General features: G+C 42.6%; 1 protein-coding gene across 6 annotated transcripts in view; it reads left to right on the top strand.

Annotated features, from left to right (window-relative positions):
• The window catches only part of BLNK (B cell linker), an 80,317-nt gene that overhangs the window by 37,683 nt on the left and 17,780 nt on the right, over window positions 1–24,854 (top strand). For all 6 annotated transcript variants that reach the window (XM_088476931.1, XM_088476929.1, XM_088476927.1 and 3 more), the window contains 13 exons: window positions 1,681–1,730; window positions 1,843–1,880; window positions 2,253–2,412; window positions 4,739–5,001; window positions 7,476–7,551; window positions 11,603–11,689; window positions 12,555–12,580; window positions 12,976–13,001; window positions 14,893–14,935; window positions 16,674–16,707; window positions 19,742–19,799; window positions 19,916–19,940; window positions 21,193–21,235. In XM_088476931.1, the coding sequence (XP_088333057.1) occupies window positions 1,681–1,730; window positions 1,843–1,880; window positions 2,253–2,412; window positions 4,739–5,001; window positions 7,476–7,551; window positions 11,603–11,689; window positions 12,555–12,580; window positions 12,976–13,001; window positions 14,893–14,935; window positions 16,674–16,707; window positions 19,742–19,799; window positions 19,916–19,940; window positions 21,193–21,235 (929 nt within the window). The remainder of the gene's footprint in view (window positions 1–1,680; window positions 1,731–1,842; window positions 1,881–2,252; window positions 2,413–4,738; window positions 5,002–7,475; window positions 7,552–11,602; window positions 11,690–12,554; window positions 12,581–12,975; window positions 13,002–14,892; window positions 14,936–16,673; window positions 16,708–19,741; window positions 19,800–19,915; window positions 19,941–21,192; window positions 21,236–24,854) is intronic.

Genomic DNA, 24,854 nt, shown 5'->3' with positions numbered 1-24,854 from the left:
CTTCCTAGTGAAGTGGGGAGAATTTCCGCGGCGATTGCGGGTCCCCGTGTAGGGGGCAGGGCTTAATGACGTGATTCTCAGTGAATCGCGTCAATTAGCCCCACCCCCTATTTAAATGTAAGCCAGTCGTGGCAATGTACCACGAAGAGGGCGGGGCTTAATGGTGCACCCCATCAGGCCCAGCCCCCATTACAGTCCACCTGCTTCTCCTACAAGGCTTCTCCTGGGGAGGAGAAGCCAAAGGTAGGCAACTACAGTATGCATATATCTGTAGTAAAGTAATCTATAGCCCTGCGATAAATGTGTAATCCACACATACACAGGCTCGTTTTTTGTTTGTCCGCCCCAACCATCTATTTCCCATTAAACTTTGCAGAAAGTATTCTAGCAGCGACTACATAGTCAGACATGTTCTCAAACCCACATACAGTACTTAACCACCATCTACAGATATACAGCTAAATAAAATAGAAAACGAACACATATATAAAACAGAAAACGAACACATATTGTGATAATTAAAAAATCTGACCCCACAGGGCAAATGCTGTTTTGTGATGTCATGGTATCTACAATTTGTATGGGTACATGCATCGCTTACTATATCCATGTGAGCTTTGATGGGGAAGTTTTGAGCATATAGAGGGACTGTTGCCCATTTAAGCAGTGGCTCTTTCAGCTTCCAGAATAACCCGAGAGGATTTTCCAAAGTGGAAGGTGGGCACAGTCTTAAGTGGTTTGAACAAATAAGTGTATTCACAGAGGGTAAACTCTACCATGCTTTGACCCATATGTGCTGCGGAAATTACCCATATTGAATTGCAAACTGACAGTGAGAATCGGTGGGGTATATCATGCCACCCCTGCAAGTGTACCTGAACTTTAAGAGAAAAAAAAAGTGGGCATATATGAGCAATGGATGGGTACAACTTATTACTGTAACTTCTGTGGATTTTGCCTTGAAATAGTGTAATACTGAAAACCTAATGTCACAACGTAGAATACTATTTAGATGAAACTTGGCACCTTTCCTTCTATGATAAATCCTTCCAAGCAGGCTGTAAAGATAACATATCCAGTGACAGATTCAAGACTTGGTGCTGGACTGTTTTGCCATCTTTAATAGAAAAAAAAAATGCCCAATGTAATAAAATTGGCATTTTTATTTGAAGGCGATATGTCGCCAGTAGTTTCTTTTTACCAGGAGCATGTACTGTTCCTGTCATCTATCATAAGAAATGCTGAAAACCTGTTTTAAAATCAACAAACAGAGAAGAGTAGAATGTAGTGTAATCAGGATGTCTATCTCCAGCAGGTCCGTACTGCCCATCTGGCAAATGCCAGAAGGGCCGATGGCCAGATGGACCGGTCCAGCGTCTAACCCTGGCCGAGCAGCTCCACCTTGGTTCTCTGAGACGAGGCCATGCCCCTTTTGCAGGCGTGCACGCCTTCACATCTGTCAAATACTTTATTCACAATTCTTTCCAATTAACCATTCACACATTGTTTTAATAGCCCCACTTACTCACCCACTGCCTCGCCTTGTATGTAACTTTAACTTATGTTCGCTGCTCAGCCCATAGTTACTCACTACAGTCTTTATGTAAGCTTGCATCCTGTCCCAGTCTGGCTATGCATTATGGCTACTGCTCCTTTACAATTAATCCTGTCTGTTTGCAGTATAACAAAGCAAGCTCCACCAAGTGTACCAAGAAGAGACTATGTGCAAGGTAAAAAAAAAATATACATATATTTTATATCTAAGTGTTATGAAAACAACTTCGAGAGTCAGAATTCTGTCATATTGTTGAGTTAAAAAATATCATTGTGTTTTTAATTTAGGTACCGCAGAGGATGAAGAGGAATGGTCAGATGAATTTGTAAGATCACTTTTTATTTATAAGTTCTTCCAATATAATAATTTAAATATTATGAGAAGATCTTTAAAAATGTGCATTGCAATTTTTTTGAGCTATAAGGGGACTTGTCTGTATGCATGAACAAGTTATTTGATATGTACTGTACATCTGGTAAGCAAGGAGCTCCCAGATCCTACCATTTCCCCCAGTAAGCACGAAGCAACTATTTGCACCCTAGACCCCAAAAACATGTGTGCCTACCGTGTAAGATTGCACATTTATTTTGAAACGAGCACTCAGACTACACTTGCACAGCGCTGTCACGCTTTGCAGCTCAGTAAATTATCCATAGTGCTTGTAATTCAGGATATTTAAACCATTTTATTTACACAGGGAAGTGACTATGAGAGTCCAGATGAACATTCTGATACAGACAACAACTATGTGGTTCCTTCAGACGATCAAACCGATGACAACTATGAGCCTCCACCAAATGCAAATGATCATATCCCTCCATCATTTAAGTTCACTGACCGGAATGGAGGATACGCAGGTAACTTGGGACCAATTCCATTACTGCTAAAGAACACAGATTGACACTAACTTTATTGACACAGATGATGTCAGATATCGTTATCTGACATGCGGGAACGCGCATCGTTCGTCGTTGCAGGCTCACATGTCAGATTTTCTTTCAGATATGAACGATTTTTCAATAAGCAGGGCCACCATCAGGGGGGGACTGCAGGGCCTGTAGTCCCGGGCCCGGACACTCTGGGTACCCGTCCACTCCTCCTAACACCTATCCACTACTTACCCCCTGCTAATTGCGTTCACCGACAGTCTCGGCCGGGGGGCTGCGGCCGCCAGTGCCCACTCCTATATCCTTTAACTATCCCTCTGACTGGCCGACGCTGCTGCCGTGTATATGGCTGACTGTGGGAGGATAGCACAATCAAGCAGCCGGGAGCATCCTCTCTGCCTGCGTCCCACAAGCAGCCACAAACACGATAGCAGCAGCGGTCGGTTGGAGAGGTAGGGAGGGGATATAGTACTGGGAGCAGGTGGCTGCGCGCTGGTAGCAGCGGACCACCGGCCGAGCCTGTCAGGGAGTGTAAATTTGGCAGAAGAAAAGTAGTGGGTGGGTGGGCCCCATGTTGTAAGAGGGGAGGGAGATTACTGGGGGGGTGTTTGCTGTGTTCTGTATAATGGGGGCTGGGGGGGCCCTACCTATTTGGTCCATCCCGGGCCCCACAATTTGTGAAGGTGGCCCTGACCATAAGGGTTCCAAAAAAGCCGGACCTCAGTAAATACCAGCTATACTTCTGTACAACCTCGGCATATGTTTTAAGGCAGTTTTTTACTATGGCCCATATGTCCGCATGCGATTGCAGGAGGCGGCTCAATTCTGGCACGATAGCTGCTAGATTTAAAGCAGAAATTAGTCTTTAGGCAAAACAAGCTTGGTTTCACCATTAAAACTAATTGTTGCTTTAAATCTAGCAGCTTTCTTGCCGGAATTGAGCCACCTCCTGCAAATCTTGGGATATTCTGTACGAGTCTGTAACTCCAGTCTGCCCCCCACAGCACTGTCCCAAATTCCTATTTCCCTCCAAATAGTCCAATGGTATTCCAACAGTAATGGTATTGCAGCAGTAATGGTATTGCAGCAGTCATGACAGTGCAGCAGTAATGGTAGTGCAGCAGTCATGGCAGTGCAGCAGTCATGGTAGTGCAACAGTCATGGCAGTGCAGCAGTCATGGCAGTGCAGCAGTGATGGCAGTGCAGCAGTGATGGCAGTGCAGCAGTGCAGCAGTGGTGGCAGTGGTGGCAGTGCAGCAGTGGTGGCAGTGCAGCAGTGGTGGCAGTGCAGCAGTGGTGGCAGTGCAGCAGTGGTGGCAGTGCAGCAGCGGTGGTAGTGCAGCAGCGATGGTAGTGCAGCAGCGATGGTAGTGCAGCAGTCATGGCAGTGCAGCAGCGATGGTAGTGCAGCAGCGATGGTAGTGCAGCAGCGATGGTAGTGCAGCAGCGATGGTAGTGTAGCAGTAATGGTAGTGTAGCAGTAATGGTAGTGTAGCAGTAATGGTAGTGTAGCAGTAATGGTATTGCAGAAGTCATGGTAGTGCAGCAGAAATCTAAGCTACAGTAGGAAGGATTTGTACGTTACACCCACATTTCCTTCGGTGATGATTTAAATTCAGTTTTTGTCTTTGCGATGTCATTCATGCAAATCCCTTCTGAGTCAAAAAGGCTATTACTATCTTATCTACAGTGTCGATCAGAAAGTGAAGATAAATTGTTTTAAAATGGTGGTAAATTAACATTGTAACAGTTATGAACAATAAAATGCCAACCTTCCAGTCTGTAACCAAAATGTGGTAGAAAACTGGAGTTGATGGTGGTAGAAAAAAAAGACTATAGAAAGTAAGAAGAATTCACCAACATTTCATATGTCAGTTTACCTCTATTTTCTGCTTCCTTACCCCATTCCCCATTGTACCACTAGTGTCTGGCTAGACGTATAATCTCCCAGTTGTATAGGCAGAGTTAGAGACGAGCTTCATTTTTGTTTGGATTTCTCACCAGGTTTGGTTCCTAGCACACATGCATGCATTATCTATCAGCGCCCACGCATCTTCTTTATGGAACCACCCCCCCATTGTTTTGAATCACATATACATTACATGCAACCTAAGACACACGAGAGCCGAGATTTACGTCAGGATGATCCGTGCCCTCATACCGAGATCTGAACCTGGGGGGAAGATCTGAGCAAAAACTAAGGCGCTCATATATAATTAGAATTACTTATAAGAGATTAAAGTCTAATAAACTAAACTCCTATATTATGACAATATTTTACTACTTTCACCAACAGATAAACAGGTAAACCGGCAGCTACCTAGCCTTCCTAGTGAGCAAATGAACAAGTTCACAAGACCACTGCCTAAGACAAACGAGTCATTCCCAAAACCTCCCCAAAAATTACCGCAAGCGACCAATCGACTGCACGCACCGAACAATCCGATACCCAAGACTTTGCCAAAGCCGGGCGTATCTGCAAGACCTCAGCCTACATCGCTACCGCCACCTAGGATGAAAAAGCCAGCATGCACACCACAGCAGGATTGTGAGGATGAGGTAATTATCTGTCTGTTTTACAATTGGCTAAAGGATAGTGCTGACATACAAATGTTCAACCAGGTCTTATGGAGTTTCCCCCACTGCCCCTGGGTGCAATGATATTTAGGTACTGAAGCTCAGTTACCCGGTTCCAGTGACACAAATTTCTAGAGAAAATAAAATAATATCCTCTGCAATAATATATTGGAGATGTAGACTTGAGAAGGTCTCCTTGTGATGACTCTGGAATACTCAAAATGCGTGTGGTCTTCTGGGCAGGATTATATATATTTTTCCTCTCCCGCCGTACGGTGTCTGCCTCTTCCCTCCGCAGCCTGTTTCACTGTCTCCTGATCCTGCTCAGAATTCGATGTAAACTACTCCCTCTCACCTAGAAAGCCTAAAACCATTCCTCCCCTCCCTACATCTCTGCCCACACTCCCTGCCACCCTCTCTGTCCCTCCTCTGACCAGTGCCTCCTCCACCCTGGTCACTACTTCTCCTGCTCGCCTCCAAGATTTCCCTCAGTGTGTACTGGAACTCACTCCCCGCCTAGTCAGACACTCAACCAGCTTTAAACGAGCCCTTAACACTTACCTTTTATTATAGCGTACCATCCCTCCTGATAACTTGATACTGTTCTCCTCTGCTTTCTATGATTCCCAATTCACCATATAACTGTTCACCCCTTCCCCTAATATGTTAGCTCTTACGGGCTGGGCCCTCTTCCCACTTGTTCTTCCCTAAACTTATCCATGTAACTCTTTTGTCTCCCCCCCTTCAGCGAATCTGACTGTTTGGTCGTCATTGAGTACTGAGGGTCAGATTCAGAGATGGACACTAATGGCATCGCAACTGCGATCTTTCTTAGATCACAATTGCTGCCCAATGCTTAGAGACACCCACTGGATGCATCTCTCATCTGACGCTCGAGCACAAAACCGGAAACATCGATCAGGCGGCCATCAGCCCATTGCCTCCCCCAAATGCTGACTACCTGTCACTCACTTTGAGGGTGAATCCTCTGAGCGAGCGTAATCTGTGTACGTGCGTAATGCGTCTTACACAAATGCAATGGCTGACAATCGGTCAATCTGTGTAAATATCGGCATTACATCCATCTCTGAATCAGCTCACCTCTGCTTCTGTTAGCTTCACGAAGTAACCCTATTCTTGTCCCTGTCAATCTGTTCAACCCAGTCTTTGGTGATATTAATATTTAGTAATCATGCTATGTACTTGTTGATGCTATGGTCTGCCATTGTGTATTATATTTATTATTATTATTATTATTATTATTATTATTATTAATAATCCTCTGATACCCTGTTACTTTTTGTATGTTTACACTGTATGGTGCTGAGTACACTTTGTGGCACCTTTCATAAATAAAATGTAATAATAATAATATATTGCTCACTGGTCCTTAATTATATTATTTAGCCCAAATAGGCGCAACATGAAGATAGCAGCAGCTTTTGGTACTGGCAGAGGTTAAAAAAAAAACATAGGGCCTGATTCAGACCCACTCACGAGCGGCTGTCCGCTCGCAAGTGGGTCAATGTTCTGGACTGAGCATGCGCACGACGGAGGGAGCTCCGTCGTGCGCATGCGCCAGACGCGACGAGCGAAGGAAAGTCCTTCGCTCGTTGTGTCTGATCAAAGGGGGCGTGCTGTCGATGTTGATTGACAGCACGCCCCCTTTGGTAGGTGTGCCGGGGGCGTGCCTCCCTGACGGGGGCGTTCCCACGGGAACGCCTCCCGTCAGAAGCCGTGATGTCAGTGGGAGTGATTTTGGCTCTGATAGAGCCAAAATCACTCCGGAGCTTGCGGTTGAAAACCTCAACCGCAGGCTCCGGCTCGCAATTTCGATGGTCGCGATGGTCACGACCATCGCGGCCATCAAACTGCACGCTCGTATAGCTATACGAGCGTCCAGGAGGACGCTAAATTTTCATGGAGGCCGGCCCTCATTCAGAGCGTGCGCTCTGCTCAGAGCGTACGGCTCTGAATGAGGGCCATAGTTTCTTATATTAAAAGTTAAGGTTTTTTTTGGTTATTTATTTGCTTAGAAGGCAGGTTTCTTAATACAGAATCTGACAGGTCCTTTTTATTTTCAACCCAGGGGACATTAGGGAATGTTGACAACTTAGTATGTTAACCAACTAGGAGGTATATACTGAAATGCGGGTTTTTACAAATGGAGATGTTGCCCATAGCAACCAATCAGAATCTAGCTATTGTCTTCTAGACGTTGCTAGATAAATGTTAAGTAGAATCCGGTTTGGTTGCTATGGGCAACATCTCCACTTCCAAAAACCCACACTTTAGTAAATATACCCCTAGTAGTCTAGATCTGAACAAGCCCTACCTAGGGGTGGAATATATCCAATATTAAAATTCTGAAGATATTCTATAGAAGTGAAACTAATGTCATTTAAAGGACTTCCACATTAAAGTGTTTCTTACCATACATATGAACTTTATTTCAGGAAAACTACATTATGCCAGAGGATGATAATTATATTGATCCTACCCAGAGCCCACCTGTACAGCAGCCTTTTAAACGTAAGCCTGATGTGTGTCCATATTTCTGTGTATCACATTTACAATGTATCATTTTACTCATGAAGCCAGTGTGTGTGGTGTATTCTCTGAATTGGTAATCTTCAGACTTATTACAATAAGCTGTTCATTATTCAATATTAAAATATTTTATTGGCTACAGAGAGACTGCAAACACCATCCCAGCAGAAGAGTACAAAAGAGCTTAATAAGAGAAGTTCCAGAAGTACAACCCCTACTGTGAAACTGAATATCTAATGTTGTTTTAAAGATTACAGACAGGGCAGTACTTATTCTTTGGCAAATTCACTCACACTACCTACAGCAGCATCAGCTATAATACAGTGCATCCGGAAAGTATTCACAACGCTTCATTTTTTTTCCACATTTTGTTATGTTACAGCCTTATTCCAAAATGGAATAAATTCATTTGTGTCCTCAAAATTCCACACACAATACCCCATAATGACAACGTGTAAAAAAGTTTTTTTGTGATTTTTCAAATTTACCATTCACAGAGTTGTCCTGAAGCCACTCCTTTGATATCTTGGCTGTGTGCTTAGGGTTGTTGTCTTGCTGAAAGATGATGTCGTCCCAGTCTAAGGTCAAGAGCACTCTGGAGCAGGTTTTCAGCCAGGATGTCTCTGTACATTGCTGCATCCATCTTTCCCTCTATCCTGACTACTCCCAGTTCCTGCCGCTGAATAACATCCCCACAGCATGATGCTGCCACCACCATGTTTAACTGTAGAGATGGTATTGGCCTGGTGATGAGCGGTGCCTGGTTTCCTCCAAACATAATGCCTGGCATTCACGCCAAAGAGTTCAATCTTTGTCTCTCATGGTCTGAGAGTCCTTCAGGTGCATTTTGGCAAACTCCAGGTGGGCTGCCATGTGCTTTTTACTAAGGAGTGGCTTCCGTCTGGCCACTCTACCATACAGGCCTGATTGGTGGATTGCTGCAGAGATGGTTGTCCTTCTGGAAGGTTCTCCTCTCTCCACAGAGGAATGCTGTAGCTCTGACAGAGTGACCATTGGGTTCTTGGTCACCTCCCTGACTAGGGCCCTTCTCCCCGGATCACTCGGTTTAGACGGCCGGCCAACTCTAGGAAGAGTCCTGGTGGTTTCGAACTTCTTCCATTCACGGATGATGGAGGCCACTGTGCTCATTGGGACCTTCTACGCTGCAGATATTTTTCTGTACCCTTTCCCAGATTTGTGCCTCAAGACAATCCTGTCTCGGAGGTCTACAGACAATTCCTTGGACTTCATGCTTGGTTTGTGCTCTGACATGCACTGTCAAGTGTGGGACCTTACATAGACAGGTGAATGCCTTTCAAAATCATGTCCAATCAACTGAATTTACCACAGGTGGACTCCAATTAATCTGTAGGAACATCTCAAGGATCATCAGTGGAAACAGGATGCACCTGAGTTCAACTTTGAGCTTCATAGCAAAGGCTGTGAATACTTATGTACATGTGATTTCTTAGTGTATTTTTTTTATTATTCAATTTGCAAAAATCTCAAAAAAACTTTTTAAACATTGCCATTATGGGGTAGTGTGTGTAGAATTTTGAGGACAAAAATTAATTTATTCCATTTTGGAATAAGGATGTAACATAACAAAATATGGAAAAAGTGAAGCGTTGTGAATACTTTCCGGATGCACTGTATGTATCACTGACAGGACCTGCAGGGGCGAGGGGAGGACTTGCAGCGGTGAGGGGAGGACTTGCAGTGGTGAAGGGAGGAACTGGTTGGTGATAAGAGAATGGAAACTGGATTTCAAAGTAACTGTAGTCATAGAAAATATCTTGAGCGTTAAATGGGAGCTTGGTTATATATAGAGAAACACTACTGGTATTTAAATGCAGGAGATACAGTAAAAACTCCAGTTGGAGGATAGAATTTAATTTTCCTAAAATAACTGTTCTACGCATAACAGTAACATTGTTAGACAATGTACAAACAAGGACACAACTGTCCTGATTCTTAGTTGGACACAGTAGCGTCCCTGTCTGATTCCGGAGTCGTTGCTGTGACTTTATGCTAATGCCGTGCGTCCGAATGTGCAAGGACCGAGACGCTCACTGTCAGTGTTCAGATACCGCTTTGTGCATCTCTAGACTAACCTTCAGTCGCACCATAAAAACTTGCCCCAGCCCTATGGCAGATGCAGCGTATCCGCCTGAGTATGGAATCAGCCCACGACACTCCCATAACACGCAACATCTCCCTGCGTCTAATTAGTCACCGCCCCTTTTACCTGTTGACCTCACAGTCACCGCCCGGGAACGCCCATACATTTACAATACATTTCTGATACCGTTTGCCAAATCTGTACTGTGACTCTACTTACAAAATTGGGACGCATGCGCGGTGTAACTTGTATGCGTGGGCCAGCGAAACACATCGCTCCACTGTGTCTGACCACTGGGCAGTTGCTTTTCTCAATTGGATGTAAAGGGAAAGGAGTTGTGTGAATACCAGCTATTCATACTTATACACCTGAACTCCAGCTCATACCTAGGTTACTGTATAGTCTATTAAAATTAATGGAATTGCATTCTTGAAACCTATAATTGAGAATGTAAATTGCCCTATAAAATGGTTATCTGACTCTGTGTATTGCATAAAAATACCTCAATATCTAAGTTAAACTTTTACCACCAGGTTGTTAAAGTAGAGGTTAAAAGTAGGTTAGTGGTCATGGAATATAATTATAAGGACCATTAACATAAACTTTTATGTAATTATCCCCATTTATCTAACTGTACAAAACCTCTTCTGAGCACAAACTTCAAAATATGCCATATCCATGTATTTCTATAAGAAGTTATATAAACAGAATACACTCTGGACCAGCGGCGGCTCCTTACCTGTCTGCCCGGGGGATCTGCATGTCATAGACCCGGGGGATCTGCATGTCATAGACCCGGGGGATCTGCATGTCATAGACTGCAGTCTATGCAGCCCTCTCCTCCCTGCCATCCTGGTGGTTGACAGCTGATGTCACCGGGAGGCGTGGCTTAGGGGAGGCAGCAGCAGCGAGGGTTGGAGCCTAAATAAGGAGGCGTGGCTTAAGCCTGGTGCTGCTAGCAAACAGACAGGCTTCTAGGGGCTTCATCAGCTGCAGCCCCTAGAAGCCAGATAGGGCTGCCGTAATAGCAGGGGAGTGGCTTCTCATGGAAAGCGCTCTCTCTGCTATTGCAGTGTGGACTGGCAGTCCCAGGAGGAGTAAACACTTCCCCCTGGGGCTGCCTGTCTGGCTGTGTTCAGCAAGGGAGTGCTTCCAATGAGAAGTCACTACCACTGGTAGGCAGTCCCTGCGGGTAGCAGATTTTGTTACAGTTCAGAACAATGGCTGATTTTATTACCTGACACGTAAACCATACATGCCTACTCTCCCGATTCAGCTGGGAGCCTCCTGAAAATCGGATGCCGCTCCCGTCCCCCGGAAAAGAAGGCAATCCTACTGGCCCCTCCAGTTTCCCCTGCAATTCGGCCACAAACTCCCCCAGTGGGGGGGGGGCTGAGGACGCAATTTGCACTGAACCGCGTCATCATGACCCCGCTCCCTTGCTTCACAATGTCAGAAATCTCGGCATTGTGGAGTGGGGCACAAAATGACGCTATTGTGTGGCCACGCCCCCAGCTCCACCCCTAAATGCTGTGTGATGTGCCCAGCCCCGCCCCCCCTGCTAAGCCGACCTGGGGGGCGGCCAGAATGTCGGCAAGTATGACATAAGCTGATTCATGTATTAGATATTTCGGACTGAGCAAACTTCCTGTCACATGGTTATCCCAGTTTCCTGTCTAAAAAGGAGCCCTAAATGACGGCAATAGATGTACTTCTCTTAAACCTACCCTACGCAGTTCATGGGGCTTATTGCTATAAGTCACAACAACCAATTCGATATTTACATTCAAATGAATGAGGCTCTTGTTGCTATGGGCTACAACATATTGTGCACAATGCACCAGTTTAATTAATCTATTCACAGTAAGTGTCATTTAGTGATTTAATTAAAAAATAATGTTACTCTTGCAGCTCCAAGTGTGAACCGAGGCAACAAGCCCACTTCACGGACCCCCGCAAAGCCGCAGAATCAGGTTCTTCCAGAAGTAGATGAGCCTGGTAAGAGAGTGCAGCAGTAGTTTTACCTCTATATACAAAAGTATCTCTTTCTGAATGTGCAGTGTAATGGTGCACACGCACTGTCGGATCTGAACGATAATGATTGTAAAAATCGTTCAATCGTTCATATATGAAAGAAAATCTGCCGTGTGACTGCAACGATCAGCGAAGCGCGTTCCCGTATCTCAGATAACGATATCTGACATCTGATGTGTTTGCAGTCAGATTTGGACGATTCCATTAATTTTAATACTCTGAAATCGTTCAAATTGTTCAAGTTGTTCATCTGACCGGTCCAGGACTTGCGAAAAACGCAGTGCTCCTCATTTTGCTGATTGTATGCACTAATTGAGTCTTGCTAAATGATTCCAAAACTCTGATCAAAGTTTTACAAACAAATTGTATTTGTTACAATTTAATAACCACATAATAAAAACATATAATATCGCTTTATGACAAGTCAGTTCTCAGCAATTCACTTACATTTTTGAATCAAGAGCTCCCCCTAGTGGCAACACAAAAAAAAAGTGTTCTGTGACCAGTTACAAATAACAATCCTACTTCATAAATGAAACAAGAGGCACTGGCACAAGACGATAAATGAAAGTGATAAAAGGAAAAAACAAACTACAAAGCTTATTCCCTATACATCACATAGGAGGATGTTAAAATAATAAAAATATGATATGTTAAAACATTGCTTTTATTGTTTCACATTAAAAAACAATAGTGTGAAATATTAGAGTAAAAACAAGTTGCAATATCTGTGCTGAGATGAAACTGCTGCAAAATTATGTTCTGAAATATAACCCTGTTTATTTCAGTTGTTCCGAATGTTTAATTCAATATAATCTTTTTCTTACAGTGGTGTATGAAGTCCCTGAAACTGAGGTAACCTATTCAAGAGAGAAATTTTATAATTAATTAATAGGGGTCAATTCAAGTAGCCGAGAAGGGGGACAAATGGCCATTACAATGGCGTGGAAACGCCGGCAACAGCACCTCCTCTCGTGGCCCGATCTCACCCCAGACTTATTGATTTATTTTTTTTAATGCAGCCCAATGAGGCCGCGTATAAAAATCAGCGAGTCCAGAGCTACTGTAAGTGCGGCATATAGCTGCACTGACTCGCGGTGGTGAGTTAATTGAATCAACCCCATAGTATAACATAGCATTTTATGTTAACATGACAATGTTGTTTATTATTCTAACCCTATCAACAAAATGTTTGTTTATAATTAAACAATTATAATTTATTGAATTAAGTTTTTATTTATTTTTTTCAGGCAAAACCCTCACCACCTGTATCAAGGTACATACTTTGCTAAACTTTTTTAACATATCTATTTATTATTATGAATAATAATAATTGTATATATGATGATCTGTATTGGGTTATATGTTTTGTTATAGTTAAGATCTACTTTCCTAACCTCTTTAGAATCAGTACAGTACTTAAGTAATGATCATGTCCGTTGTACAGTATTCTATACAGAGATGAAACAATTGTATTAATTACATAGGAGAGTAGCACAAGAAACTAATAGTGTAACTAGTGTCACAAAATAAATAACCATTTGACTTCCAGAGAACATCTAGTATCATCAAATCTCCAGTTATTTATGCTACCAAAACTTGGCACTACAGGAATGTGCAAATACCAAAAAGCGACTGCCACTAAGCAAACCTGGGTGCAAATATAAGTTTAGGGCTGGCCAATAATGGAAAGTGCAAAGAGAAGGTTGGAAATACTATTGTGTATTGCAGCCATATCCCTGCAGACCATACTTGCCAACGCTCCATCATTGTCAGGGAGACTCCCTGAAATAGTAGCAATCTCCCTGAAAAGTCGTGTGTGTGTGTGTGTGTGTGTGTGTGTGTGTGTGTGTGTGTGTGTATATATATATATATATATATATATATATATATATATATAATGGGATCATTAGTATAATTTCCCTGCATTGGTTATAGGCACAGTGATCCCTATGGCTACGTTAATTTTCTAAAAAGTATTAGTGTGTTTTCATCAACAAGTAGATCTTACTAACTGCTTTGGGGCTCGTATACATTTGGATGAAAGTCCTTTTAATAACACGCCCCTCAGATGTAGCAGTACACGTCCACTTTACCACTGCGCTCATAGGTGTTGCTTTCACAATCTCCCTGAAATGCTTTTTCAATAGTAGGCAAGTATGCTGCAGACACAGTAGATATACGAATAGTAATATTAGTAGACCTATCAGACTCTGAACTGCCTCGGTGGCTGTAGGTGGAGACATTTATGGGACAATCCAATTAGCCACGAGGGGTGCAAATCTGGTGCATCTAGCCGTTGGGCAACGGCACCGCATCTCGCACCCCTCGCGGCCCTTTTCAGGCTGAACTTGCTCAATTTTGTGCCCTATGAGGCTGCGCACAGTTTTGAGCGAGTTCAGGCTGCTGTCAAGTGCGCCCGTTGTCTCGATGACTCACACCCGCGAGTGCACCGCATATAATTGGATTGACGGCTTAGTTCATATCATAATCTTCAAATAACAGAAGTCATTATTTACTACAGATCAGGGACACATAGGGGTTAATTCAATCGGGGGCGATGCCAGCAATCTAGTGCTTGCATATGCGGCACTTACAGCAGCCCCAAGATTGGATATTTTAATACACACCCCTATGGGGTTTAGTACAAGAATACACCATTTCATGGCAAATTGGGGGCATAATAATAATTTTCCATAAAAGCTCAGTTTCTGTGCATTCTAGACCTAAAAATTACTAATGCTAATATGTAGTTATTGGATTTTTTTTTATTTTTCTGAAACAATACTACATAAAAAAGTAACATGTGCAAGCCCTATTTAATGGATTGATAAATTACTTTGCCAATACTTTTAAAAGATATTATTAGCACAGACTGCTGATGGCCACATCTCCGTTTGCAACAACAAAAAAATAAAAGGGATTGGGAGACGAGTTCGGTCTTTGGTGCCAGAACAAATCTATCTCCCCGATTGTGGGCTTGAGAGAGTTGTCCTTACTTTGCACCATAGAACGCTGTTGTGAAGTGAAAAGGGATAGAATAACATAGATCTATCGTAATATAATTATAGAAGAACAATGTTTGCAAGTTACACATCTTTAATGCCTAAACTGATATATACATTTACTGTTAAACACACCAAAATATATTCTATCCCGTTTTGTAGGTTATCGCAGCCACTTCCCAGAAGGAATTCTCCACCAAAATTGGTAGGTACACAGGGCATTGGCTAATACATAGGGTATATTCCTATGCACAGGGATTGGTTGCCACCATTTGTGCATTGTGTAGGTGGTCTGTACATTTTTCTCCATTCTCCCAGAGCTTCAGTCCTTTGATACGTTACAATGTTTCAATATTCTGTTGATCTTAACAGCAACAATAATATTTTCTTGAACATGTACTTTAATCTAAATTTACAGTATGCTTGAAATACATGCATTAAAACAGTTATATTAAACAGTAATTGAATTTTTGGCTTATTATGAGAACTATTTTGAAGATTCCAGTATCTGCTATAAATTGTGAAACACAAGTAGGAAATCTGTGCATCTGCCTGTGGCTATAACAACTTTCATTTAACATGTTTGGTGTATTTTTATTTTTTTTTAAATACCTCATTTGATGCAACAGGGAAATCTAGACTGAAAACACTTTTCACTTCTATGTTTCACTAAAGTAAATAGGACTGACAGTAGGATTGACAGTAGGATTAAACTCCTGAGTATAACTGTCTACAAGCATTTTGTTGTGCCTAAAGAATAATTACTACCCGTGTCGACTCTCACTAGTGATCCCTGGCTAAAACGCTTTACTAGTTATCCTGATAACTGCACAAATCAAGTATTTCAATAATCATTTGTTAAATGAGGTATCCACACGTCTATTGCGAATTCTACCAGCTCCAGGCTCACATAGCACTATCCATCCTATTGTCTCAGCAAAGCCCTCTCCCAATAGATTATAAGCTCTCACAGGGTAAGGACCTCTCGAGTCTCTGTCTCACATCTGCACCTACTTCTGCACTTGTTTTGTTTTAAGTGTTTAAGTTTGATTCGTTGCCCTGACTGTCCGAGGCTGCAGGATTTTGTGGCAGCGTGGGATGTATAATCGATGATTAAATATTGCATAATCCTAGTAAAATCTCAAAGTACACTACAGAGTGCAACGATTAACATTACGTGATTGCCTAGTCCAGCGTTACATTTGTCAGATGTGTTGAATTAGTGAGAAGTGATTATTGGGCAATTCAAAGGTGTATGCAAACTCGATCCGATCACAATTGACTGATGATTTTAGATCAGATCTGGTCCTGCGTTGTCGGACGCAGTGCACCTGCAGACGTCAGTTGTTTGACAGTCTGCAGCCGTTTGGGAGGGGGAAGAATTTCAGAAAACGGGGGTGTCCGCCGCGTTATGAGACGAGCAAAAACCAGCGACTGCGTCTTCTAAAATAGACTTGCTAGCCTCGGCTAGTAGTGGTATCAGATGTCCGATGCTCGCCGCAATGGTGATCCAATCTGACGCTTTCGGCCGCATACAGCGTATCTGAGAAGCCAGAGGTGGGCGTCTCATCACTAAAAATGGCCCCTCCAGCATTTGCATACCTTCTCAGATCCGCTGCTACTGAAAACGCAGCACTGACGCCACTTGTGCCCACCTCGGAATCAGCTCCTATGTGTCTTTTTTGCAATAACTGTTGGGCTACTTGAAGCTAGCTAATAGGAGCATTGTAGTATATAAAAATACATTAGTTAAATTTTTCAATCAAGTTTGGTTTCATTTTATTTTCTGTTAGTTTTCAATTTCTCCCTTACTCCACAAATCGGACAAAAAACGCTTTTTACTTCCACAGTCCGTTAACGTACAATTTATCACATCACTTGGTCATTTCAAAGAAATGTCAGCTTTTCTTCAATTAAAAACTCTGTATCCGTTTTTGTTTTAGGAACCAGATCAAGAGTACGAAGTATGTGATGACTGTAAGTGACCCTAACCTGTATTCATTTGTCCATTAATCATGTGTTTTTTTTCTCACATATTTTAAGACTATGGTATACTGTAAGTCCATACTTACCTACTCTCCCGGGAGTCGCTGGAGGCTCCCCACCCCTGACAGAGTAGGCAAATCTCACGCATACCGCCCACTTCCTAGTGAAGTGAGCAGGATGGGGAGATTTACAGAGAAATATGCGGGTGCGTAGTGAGGGGGAGGGGATAAATGAATCAATTGCCACCATTTAACCCCACCCCCTCCTCACGGACCCACGAATTGCGGGGTTTTCCTGTAAAAGGGGACGGGACCTAATGATGGCTATAGCCTGGCCCTGCCCCCCGAAGATGAGAGCAGCAGGTCCTCTCCGGTGGTTCCCGGTAAGGTGCCCTGCAAAGTAGGTAAGTATGTGTAAGTCGTATATATGGATTCTGTAAATAAAATATGACCCCCATCTATACCAATCGGGTTGGGGGTGTGGAAACGCCAACCAATTCCCCAGTTACATATAGCAGAGCAACAGCGTGACCAGAATTGGGCTAGTTTCATCGCTGCAGGGAATACTTTCGTATTGCAACAGCGCCCATAACCCTTCATCAGGACTTTAATGTAGGTCTATGAATGGACGCACTAGAAGCCAATGGTAAAATATTTGATTATAAAGGGGTCACAAAAGGTGGAGTTATATTTTTTAAATTGAGCTCTTTATTTTTTTAGGGCACACGTATTCCACAGTACTTTACAAAGAATCTTGGCCATTCACATCAATTCCTGCCCTCAGTGGAGCTTACAGTCTATATTCCCTACCACTTGTATACACACACACTTACACACTAGGATCCATCCATTCATTATTTTTGTCAGGAGCTTATTAACCTACCATTATATTTTTGTTGGAGGCAACAGTAGTACCTGGAGAAAACCAATGCAAGCACGGGGAGAATATACAAACTCCACACAGTTAGGGCTGTGGTGGGAATCAAACCCACGACCTGTGAGGCAGTAATGCTGACTATTACATTATCCGTACACAGGGGCTGATTCAGACCCGCTCGCAAGCGGGTCGATGTTTGCCCCCTGCGCATGCGCCAGACCCGGTCAGCGACGGGCGCTCTGTCACTACGGGTCTCGCACCAAAAAGGGGGCGGCTGTCGATTGTGATTGACAGCTCGCTCCGTTTTGGAGGCGGGCAGGGGGGGTGGCTAAACAAGGAACACCTGCCGTTTCTGGGAGGCACCACTGACATCGCCAGTGATGTCAGTAGTGAGCTTCCTGCTCTATTTAGAGCAGGAAGCTCACTGGGGTTTGCGGGAACGAGACCCTACCACAAGGGTCTCGTCGCAAGCCCCGATGGTCGCGACCATCACCTGCCAGCTCGCAAAAGCTGTGGGTGGTCACCTACAGCTTAGCGAGCGGCCAGGAGGCCGGCTCCATAAAAAAAAAAAACGCCCTGATTCAGAGCAAGCGCTTTAAAAGAGCGTCCGGCTCTGAATCAAGGCCACAGTGCGGCTGAGCAACCCTAATGTACAAATGTGTTCTTATGCATCTGGCATCTCTATACGGCAGTACGGCGAGAGATGCACGGTGCGACTGAGCCGCTCCGAGAAGTGTAGTGTACAGTGTTTTTCTTTAAATGTTGCATCTGAATCGCGTGGCAGATGCCACGAATCACCACTTAGTGTACTAGAGACGCTGAACTGCGACTATACCGTGCAGGAATTCGTTTTAAACATGTACAAGGTCACAGATGAAGCACAACAGGACTTGGTGTAGGAAAAAGCCGCAGTTGCTGCATCATAGCACTTCTTACATAGACTCATTCACACACAGATGTCGCACATCAAAATGATCAGTACAATCTAGTTGTCAGAGCAGCTTTGTCGGTCCCAGTTGTTTTATTTATGTAAATAATTCACACATTTTGAGCCAGGAAGATGCTCAGCGCGGCCGAGACATCTGGCCCTGTCATGCCGAGAGGGGCTGTTTGGCCCGACTGAAGCCACAGTGTACGAGGACACATCTCCAGCTCTGCAGCCAGTACTGAATAGGATATAATCTACATACTGTAGCTTAGATCGCCATTTCTGTATCATAAAATAGGTTTGCTATTTACTATGTATATATTGTTCTTAAAACAATTATTGTGCCTGATTTTCTGCGCAAACTTTCAGTTAGCTTGTTGAAATGATTAGCTCAGACAGGCAATCCTCCAAATTTTCCTTAATCCGGAATTCCCAAGAATAAATAAAAAGAATCTTGTTGGATTATCTACATAATAAGAAAAGCACAATAGGTAGCCTGAAAAATATAGCAATAATCTCTGTAAAACAGGGGAGGTGGGGGATTGGGGTTAGGCAGGTAAGTACAAGCCTTATAAATGAGTCATCTGAGGGTAGATATTACCTTTTTATGGGGTAATATATTTATTACAGGAAATAAAATATTGTAGTCATCCACACTTGACCTTGACTTTAGCAATCAGATGAAATTGGTGTAGGTGTTAGAATTGACCGAACAACCAAGAGGTGTCTGAGCCTAAAGCTGTGCATCCACTATACAATTTTCTGTCAGATATCTGTCCAAACTGGCTGGTTGGAATGAAAACCTGGTAATGTATGGGAGCAAATGACAGTCGATCATATGGTTTAAACATTGAAAAAAGGACAAAAAAATTGTTCAAATTAGTTAAATTTGTGTGTTTTAACCAATTTGTCTGAACGACCATTTTTGTCTGTTTTCCAGTGTTTGTGAGAAAATGGACGATTGTCATTTGCTCCCATACATTACCAGGTTTTCATTCCAACCAACCAGATTGGACAGATATCTGACAGAAAATTGTATAGTGTATGGCCAGCTTTAAGAGAAGAGAGCGATGTATGCTGAGCATGAGAATTTATAGAGCAATCTTATTTATATCTTATTTTATTCATTTGTGATCTTAAATATTTGTTTTGCTATAATAATAAATATTTTTTTTATTTCCCCTCTGTCACAAGCCTAACATTATACATTTTGTTGAACAGTTGTGAGCAGACCGGAAGCACCAAGTAAATCTGTTCCGTGCCCTCGTCCGCGGAATATGTGAGTGTGACATAAACGGGTCTAACTTTTTAAAATGAGCGATAATGCAAAAATAAAAAATAAATGGTTCTAATGTTTTTTTGATTAATTTATTTTGTTTTGGTTTTTTTAACCAGAAAACCCACACCTCAACCAAAACCGGTAAGATTATACCTGTTAACTTTATAATATACACTCCGCGTACATTCATTGCTCACAATAGCTAAGTGGTAATAAGGGATAAAACCAGCCAATCCTCAGAAATGCCCTCCTTTGCCCCGTTTATGCCCAACTATAGCAGTACAGTGACTTTTATAGAAAGCATTATTCCTTTATAGGGGGATACTGGTTTCGTTTAGTATGAAACACTCTGCAAACCTATTTTATTGTTATGACAATTAGTCATTTTTCAGTATTAATCTCATTAATAATAAACAATGTCCTTATTAAAAAATGCAGAATGCAGATAGTTGGACAGCTTTCTATGCATCATGTCACATATGAGTGATGATTTCTCAGTCTTTTTATGGTAAATCACTATTTTTACAATTTTTAGATTTTGATCAAAAATAAAGCATGCAATAAACTAATAAAATCTAAGGAATTTAATAATCTCTTATGTCCCTGAATTATTCCTTCTGTATCTCTATATTCTTTTTATTACATTGCTGCTTGTCTGAATAAGATATTACATCACTAAAAAGTGTGCCTTCAGATATTTAGTCCAGACAAAAGCACAAATTGTATAGCACCGCATTCTAAAAATGGGAGCAATGGAACACATGGCACATTCTGATTGGCTGATGTCCCCCCTTCTCCCCTTCCTGCGTGTCTGCAAGAGGTTTCCATGGTGATTGTGTAACCAAGCAATGAGTGTCTGGATATTAATAGGTTGCCATGATGAATAACTGTTTATTTTGGCACTAAAATATGTAAAATATGATTATCATGGACTACAAAATGCCAGTTCATAATCTTAATGAAGTAACTAAAGTTTACCACCACATTATAATGTAAAAAATAATAAACCTCCTTACAAATGCATCCACACATAGCATTAATTTATGAACATAAAAGGACGCACATGTTCTCTGGGAAGATGGCTACAAATGCATAGAAACCGATGCACACTAGAGTGATGCATTTTTAATGTGTTTTCCATTAACTTTTTTTAAGCTTTGCACTTTAACCTGGAAGATGGAATGTGCTAGCAGCGCATGGTAACACAAGAAATAGGGTGTGTCGTGTTCTTACATTGTACACATTGTGTTTAGCAAGTAATGGTGGAAATGGCACCATTTACTCATCTTTGTCCTAATTTTAATGCTCTTATAGAAGTGTAAAAAGAGTAAAACGTAAAACAAAAATGGATGGGTGTGAGCAAGCTCTGAAAGTATATTTCTTTGTTTTCAAGAAAACAGCAGGTTTACCCCCAAAGGACATGAACAGCAATACTGGTACGTTGTTTTCTTTTGTGTTTTTTTTTATGTAAATATATAAACTTACAAATACCTTTTTAGTGTGTGCTTGTTACAATAGATGAAGGTGTGTATAGAAGTAATTTAAAAGGAATTTGTGACGTCTGGACATTACACAAGGTATAACTCCTCAATAGCAGTCCATGCAACCAGTGTAAAGTAAGGAGTAAATCGGGAACAGTTGCACATCTGGCCAGTGTAAAGTAGGGAGTAGCTAGAGCATAGCAGCCCATCTGGCCAGTGTAAAGTAGGGAGTAGCTAGAGCATAGCAGCCCTTCTGGCCAGTGTAAAGTAGGGAGTAGCTAGAGCATAGCAGCCCATTCGGCCAGTGTAAAGTGGGGAGTAGCTGGAGCATAGCAGTCCATCCGGCCAGTGTAAAGCAGGGAATAACTAGAGCATAGCAGCCCATCCGGCCAGTGTAAAGTAGGGAGTAGCAAGAGCATAGCAGCCCATCTGGCCAGTGTAAAGTAGGGAGTAGATAGAGCATAGCAGCCCATCTGGCCAGTGTAAAGTGGGGAGTAGCTAGAGCATAGCAGCCCATCTGACCAGTGTACAGTTGGGAGTAGCTAGAGCACAGGTTCCCAAACTCTGTCCTCAGGACCCCAAACAGTGCATTTTTTCCATGTCTCCACACTGAATCAAGTGAAATAATTAGCTCCACCTGTGGACCTTTTAAAATGTGTCAGTGAGTAATGATTACACCTGTGCACCTGCTGGGTGATCAGAAAAACGTGAACTGTGTGGGGTCCTGAGGACCGAGTTTGAGAACCACTGAGCTAGAGCATAGCAGCTCATCCGGCCAGTGTAAAGTAGGGAGTAGCTGCAGCACAGCAGCTCATCCAGCCAGTATACAGTAGAGAGTAGCTACAGCGCAGCAGCACCGGAACCCGCTGGTAAAGCCTCAGGGGAGCAACTGTAGGGGTGGCTGTTGCTGATCACTGCATTAAACCATGCCAGCAAAGTGCTTAGTGTATACTAACGGACCATCTCTTCGTCCGAGCCAAGCTTTAGCAGAGATCATGTTACATAGCCCCTCCTCTTCATGTATGTAATTATTCCACTTAGTGGATAGCAGTTCCTTCAATATTTTTGGTACAATTAACCCATTGGGGTCGATTTAATTGCGGGGAAAACCCACAATGTGCCATTGTAACAGTATGGAAACGCCAGCAACTATAAATTAAATCGCCCCCATATCGATGAGTTTTGCATGCGGCCCTACTAATCAGCGATATCTGGGCTACTGTGTGGCTTGTAGGATGCAGTTCTATACTGTACAGTACTTTGTACTGTATTTAGTTTTAACAAAAAAAGTAGTTGAGTTTTGCAATTACAGATCCTGATTTTGAGCAATATTTAAAAAAAAATGTAGGGTGAAGGAGCATGGTGTTAAATCATGAATAAATTTACAGTATATATATATATATATATATATATATATATATATATATATAGATATATATATAGATATATATCAGTGAGGATAGAATATGTAATTAAATCACTGAAACAATTTGGGAGATGTACTACGCTATGAAAAGTGATAAACTGGAGAGTGATAAACCATCACCCACTCAGCTCCCAACTGTCATGTTACAGGCTGTGGGATCTATTTACTAAGCAATGTTTGGAGACAGAGGGAAAAGTCATAAGGTACCAGCCAATCAGCTCCCAACTGTCATTTTTCAAACACGGCCTGTGAGATGGCAGTTAGGAGCTGATTGGCTGGCACCTTATCACTTTTCACTCTGCCTCCTAATACTTAGTAAATAGACCCCTGTGTTTGAAAAATGACAGTTGGGAGCCGATTGGCTGGTGGTTTATCACTCTCCAGTTTATCACTTTTCAGAGCTTAGTACATCTGGCCCTATATATCTAAGATTGGGATGAGTACATTTTTTCAACCGTTGCGCTTCACAATTAACAGTGATGCAGTGTCTGTTAAATGTAGTTATTCTCGTGTAGCCCTTACGGCTATTTGGGTTTGAGACTTTCACTAAACAGTGTCCAGGGGGTATATTTACTGAAAGTCGACTTTGGTCGAAGTGGGTCTTGGGGTCTAAATCACACATTTACTAACAGATTATTTTTGAAATTTTTTTTTTAAACGATATCAAAAATTAATCTCTAAGTAAATGTGTAAGTTAGACCCTGAAACACAACATCGACCAAAACAATTCATTTTCAGTAAAGAAACCCCTAAATCACACATTTACTAACACGATTTAGTAGTCGGCATCCCGGCGCGCGGGATGCCAACGGTCTAAATACCGGCGCCAAAATCCAGACAGTTCGGGATCCCGGCACCAGTATCCCGACTGTCGGCATCCCAAAGGTAATTATCTGGGTGTTAGGGGAAGGTTAGAGTGCGGAGTTAGGGTTAGGCACTACGGGGGAAGATTAGGGTTAGGCATCGGGAAGGGAGTGTTAGGATTAAGGTGCCGGGAGGGGGAGGTTAGGTTTAGGCACTAGGGGCGGAGGTTAGGTTTAGGCACTGTGGAGGGAGGTGTTAGATTTAGTTTGCGGGGAGGGGGAGGTTAGGCTTAGGCACTAGGGGGGGAAGATTAGGGTTAGGCACCGGGAAGGATTAGGGTAAGGGATGGGAAAATACTTACCATGCGTTCCTATGTGTGACGGGATTCAGGCTGTCGGGATGCCGCTGTCAGTATTCTGACCAGCGGCATCTCGACAGCCGGGATTTCATACCCAACCCGTTTAAAACAATTATGTCAAAAATCATCTGTTAGTAAATGTATGATTTAGACCCTGAAATACAAAATCTACCAAACATCGACTTTTAGTAAATATACCCCCAGGTGTTTATAAAATCACTTACTTATGAGCCGAAGGGGGCACTGTGGGAAGTTCTGCTCCAGCACAAGACAGACTGAAACAAGCCTCAAAGATGAAGATCTCTACAGTTATGCAGGAAATCCCATCAAGTTCGACAAATTAACTTTCACAGATGGTAAATCCATTCTGATCAAATGATGGTATCTCTCGTCGAACCACCTCACACACTTGGGGATAAATTTACAAAAGTTCAATTTTAATCATTAAATTGATCTAAATATATAAAAAACATCTGTTGGTTTCAGGGGCTAAATCACATATTTACTAACAGACATTTTTTTTTAGATTTCAAGTGTTGTAATGTGTGATTTTAGCCCCTGAAACACATCGATTTTGATTGATTTAGATCTATTTTAATCGGTGTGTATGTATGTGTGTTGTGATAGGATCACTGGTAAAGTGGTCTGTGGCAGGTACATTTGTCCCAGATTCCTGTCTTTTGTGTTTTAAACCCCCAGGAGAAAGTCTGCAGTGTAGCAGGCTTGAGTTTCGGCTTTTTGAAAAGCCGGTTTGGGACCTGGGGGTTGTGGGTGAGAGGAGAGGGAGGGCTCCACCCACGGCCACTCCAGGTTTTGGTTCTCGCAGCCTGGTAACAGGCTTGTTAGTTTTCCACCTGAGAGTGGCCAATATAAGCCTAGTGTGTTTAGGGCTGAGTGTCGCACCTGGGAGAGCAGGCAGGGAGTTTGCTCAGAGACACTTGAAAAACCTATTTGTGAGTACTGTGCTGTGCTTTGTTGCTGGCGAG

Source organism: Taudactylus pleione, unplaced genomic scaffold (genome assembly GCF_031769625.1).
Source record: "Taudactylus pleione unplaced genomic scaffold, aTauple2 ptg000198l, whole genome shotgun sequence".
NCBI lineage: Eukaryota > Metazoa > Chordata > Amphibia > Anura > Myobatrachidae > Taudactylus > Taudactylus pleione.
The sequence above is the reverse complement of the archived record's forward strand: the minus strand, read 5'-3'. Positions and strand labels throughout refer to the sequence as shown.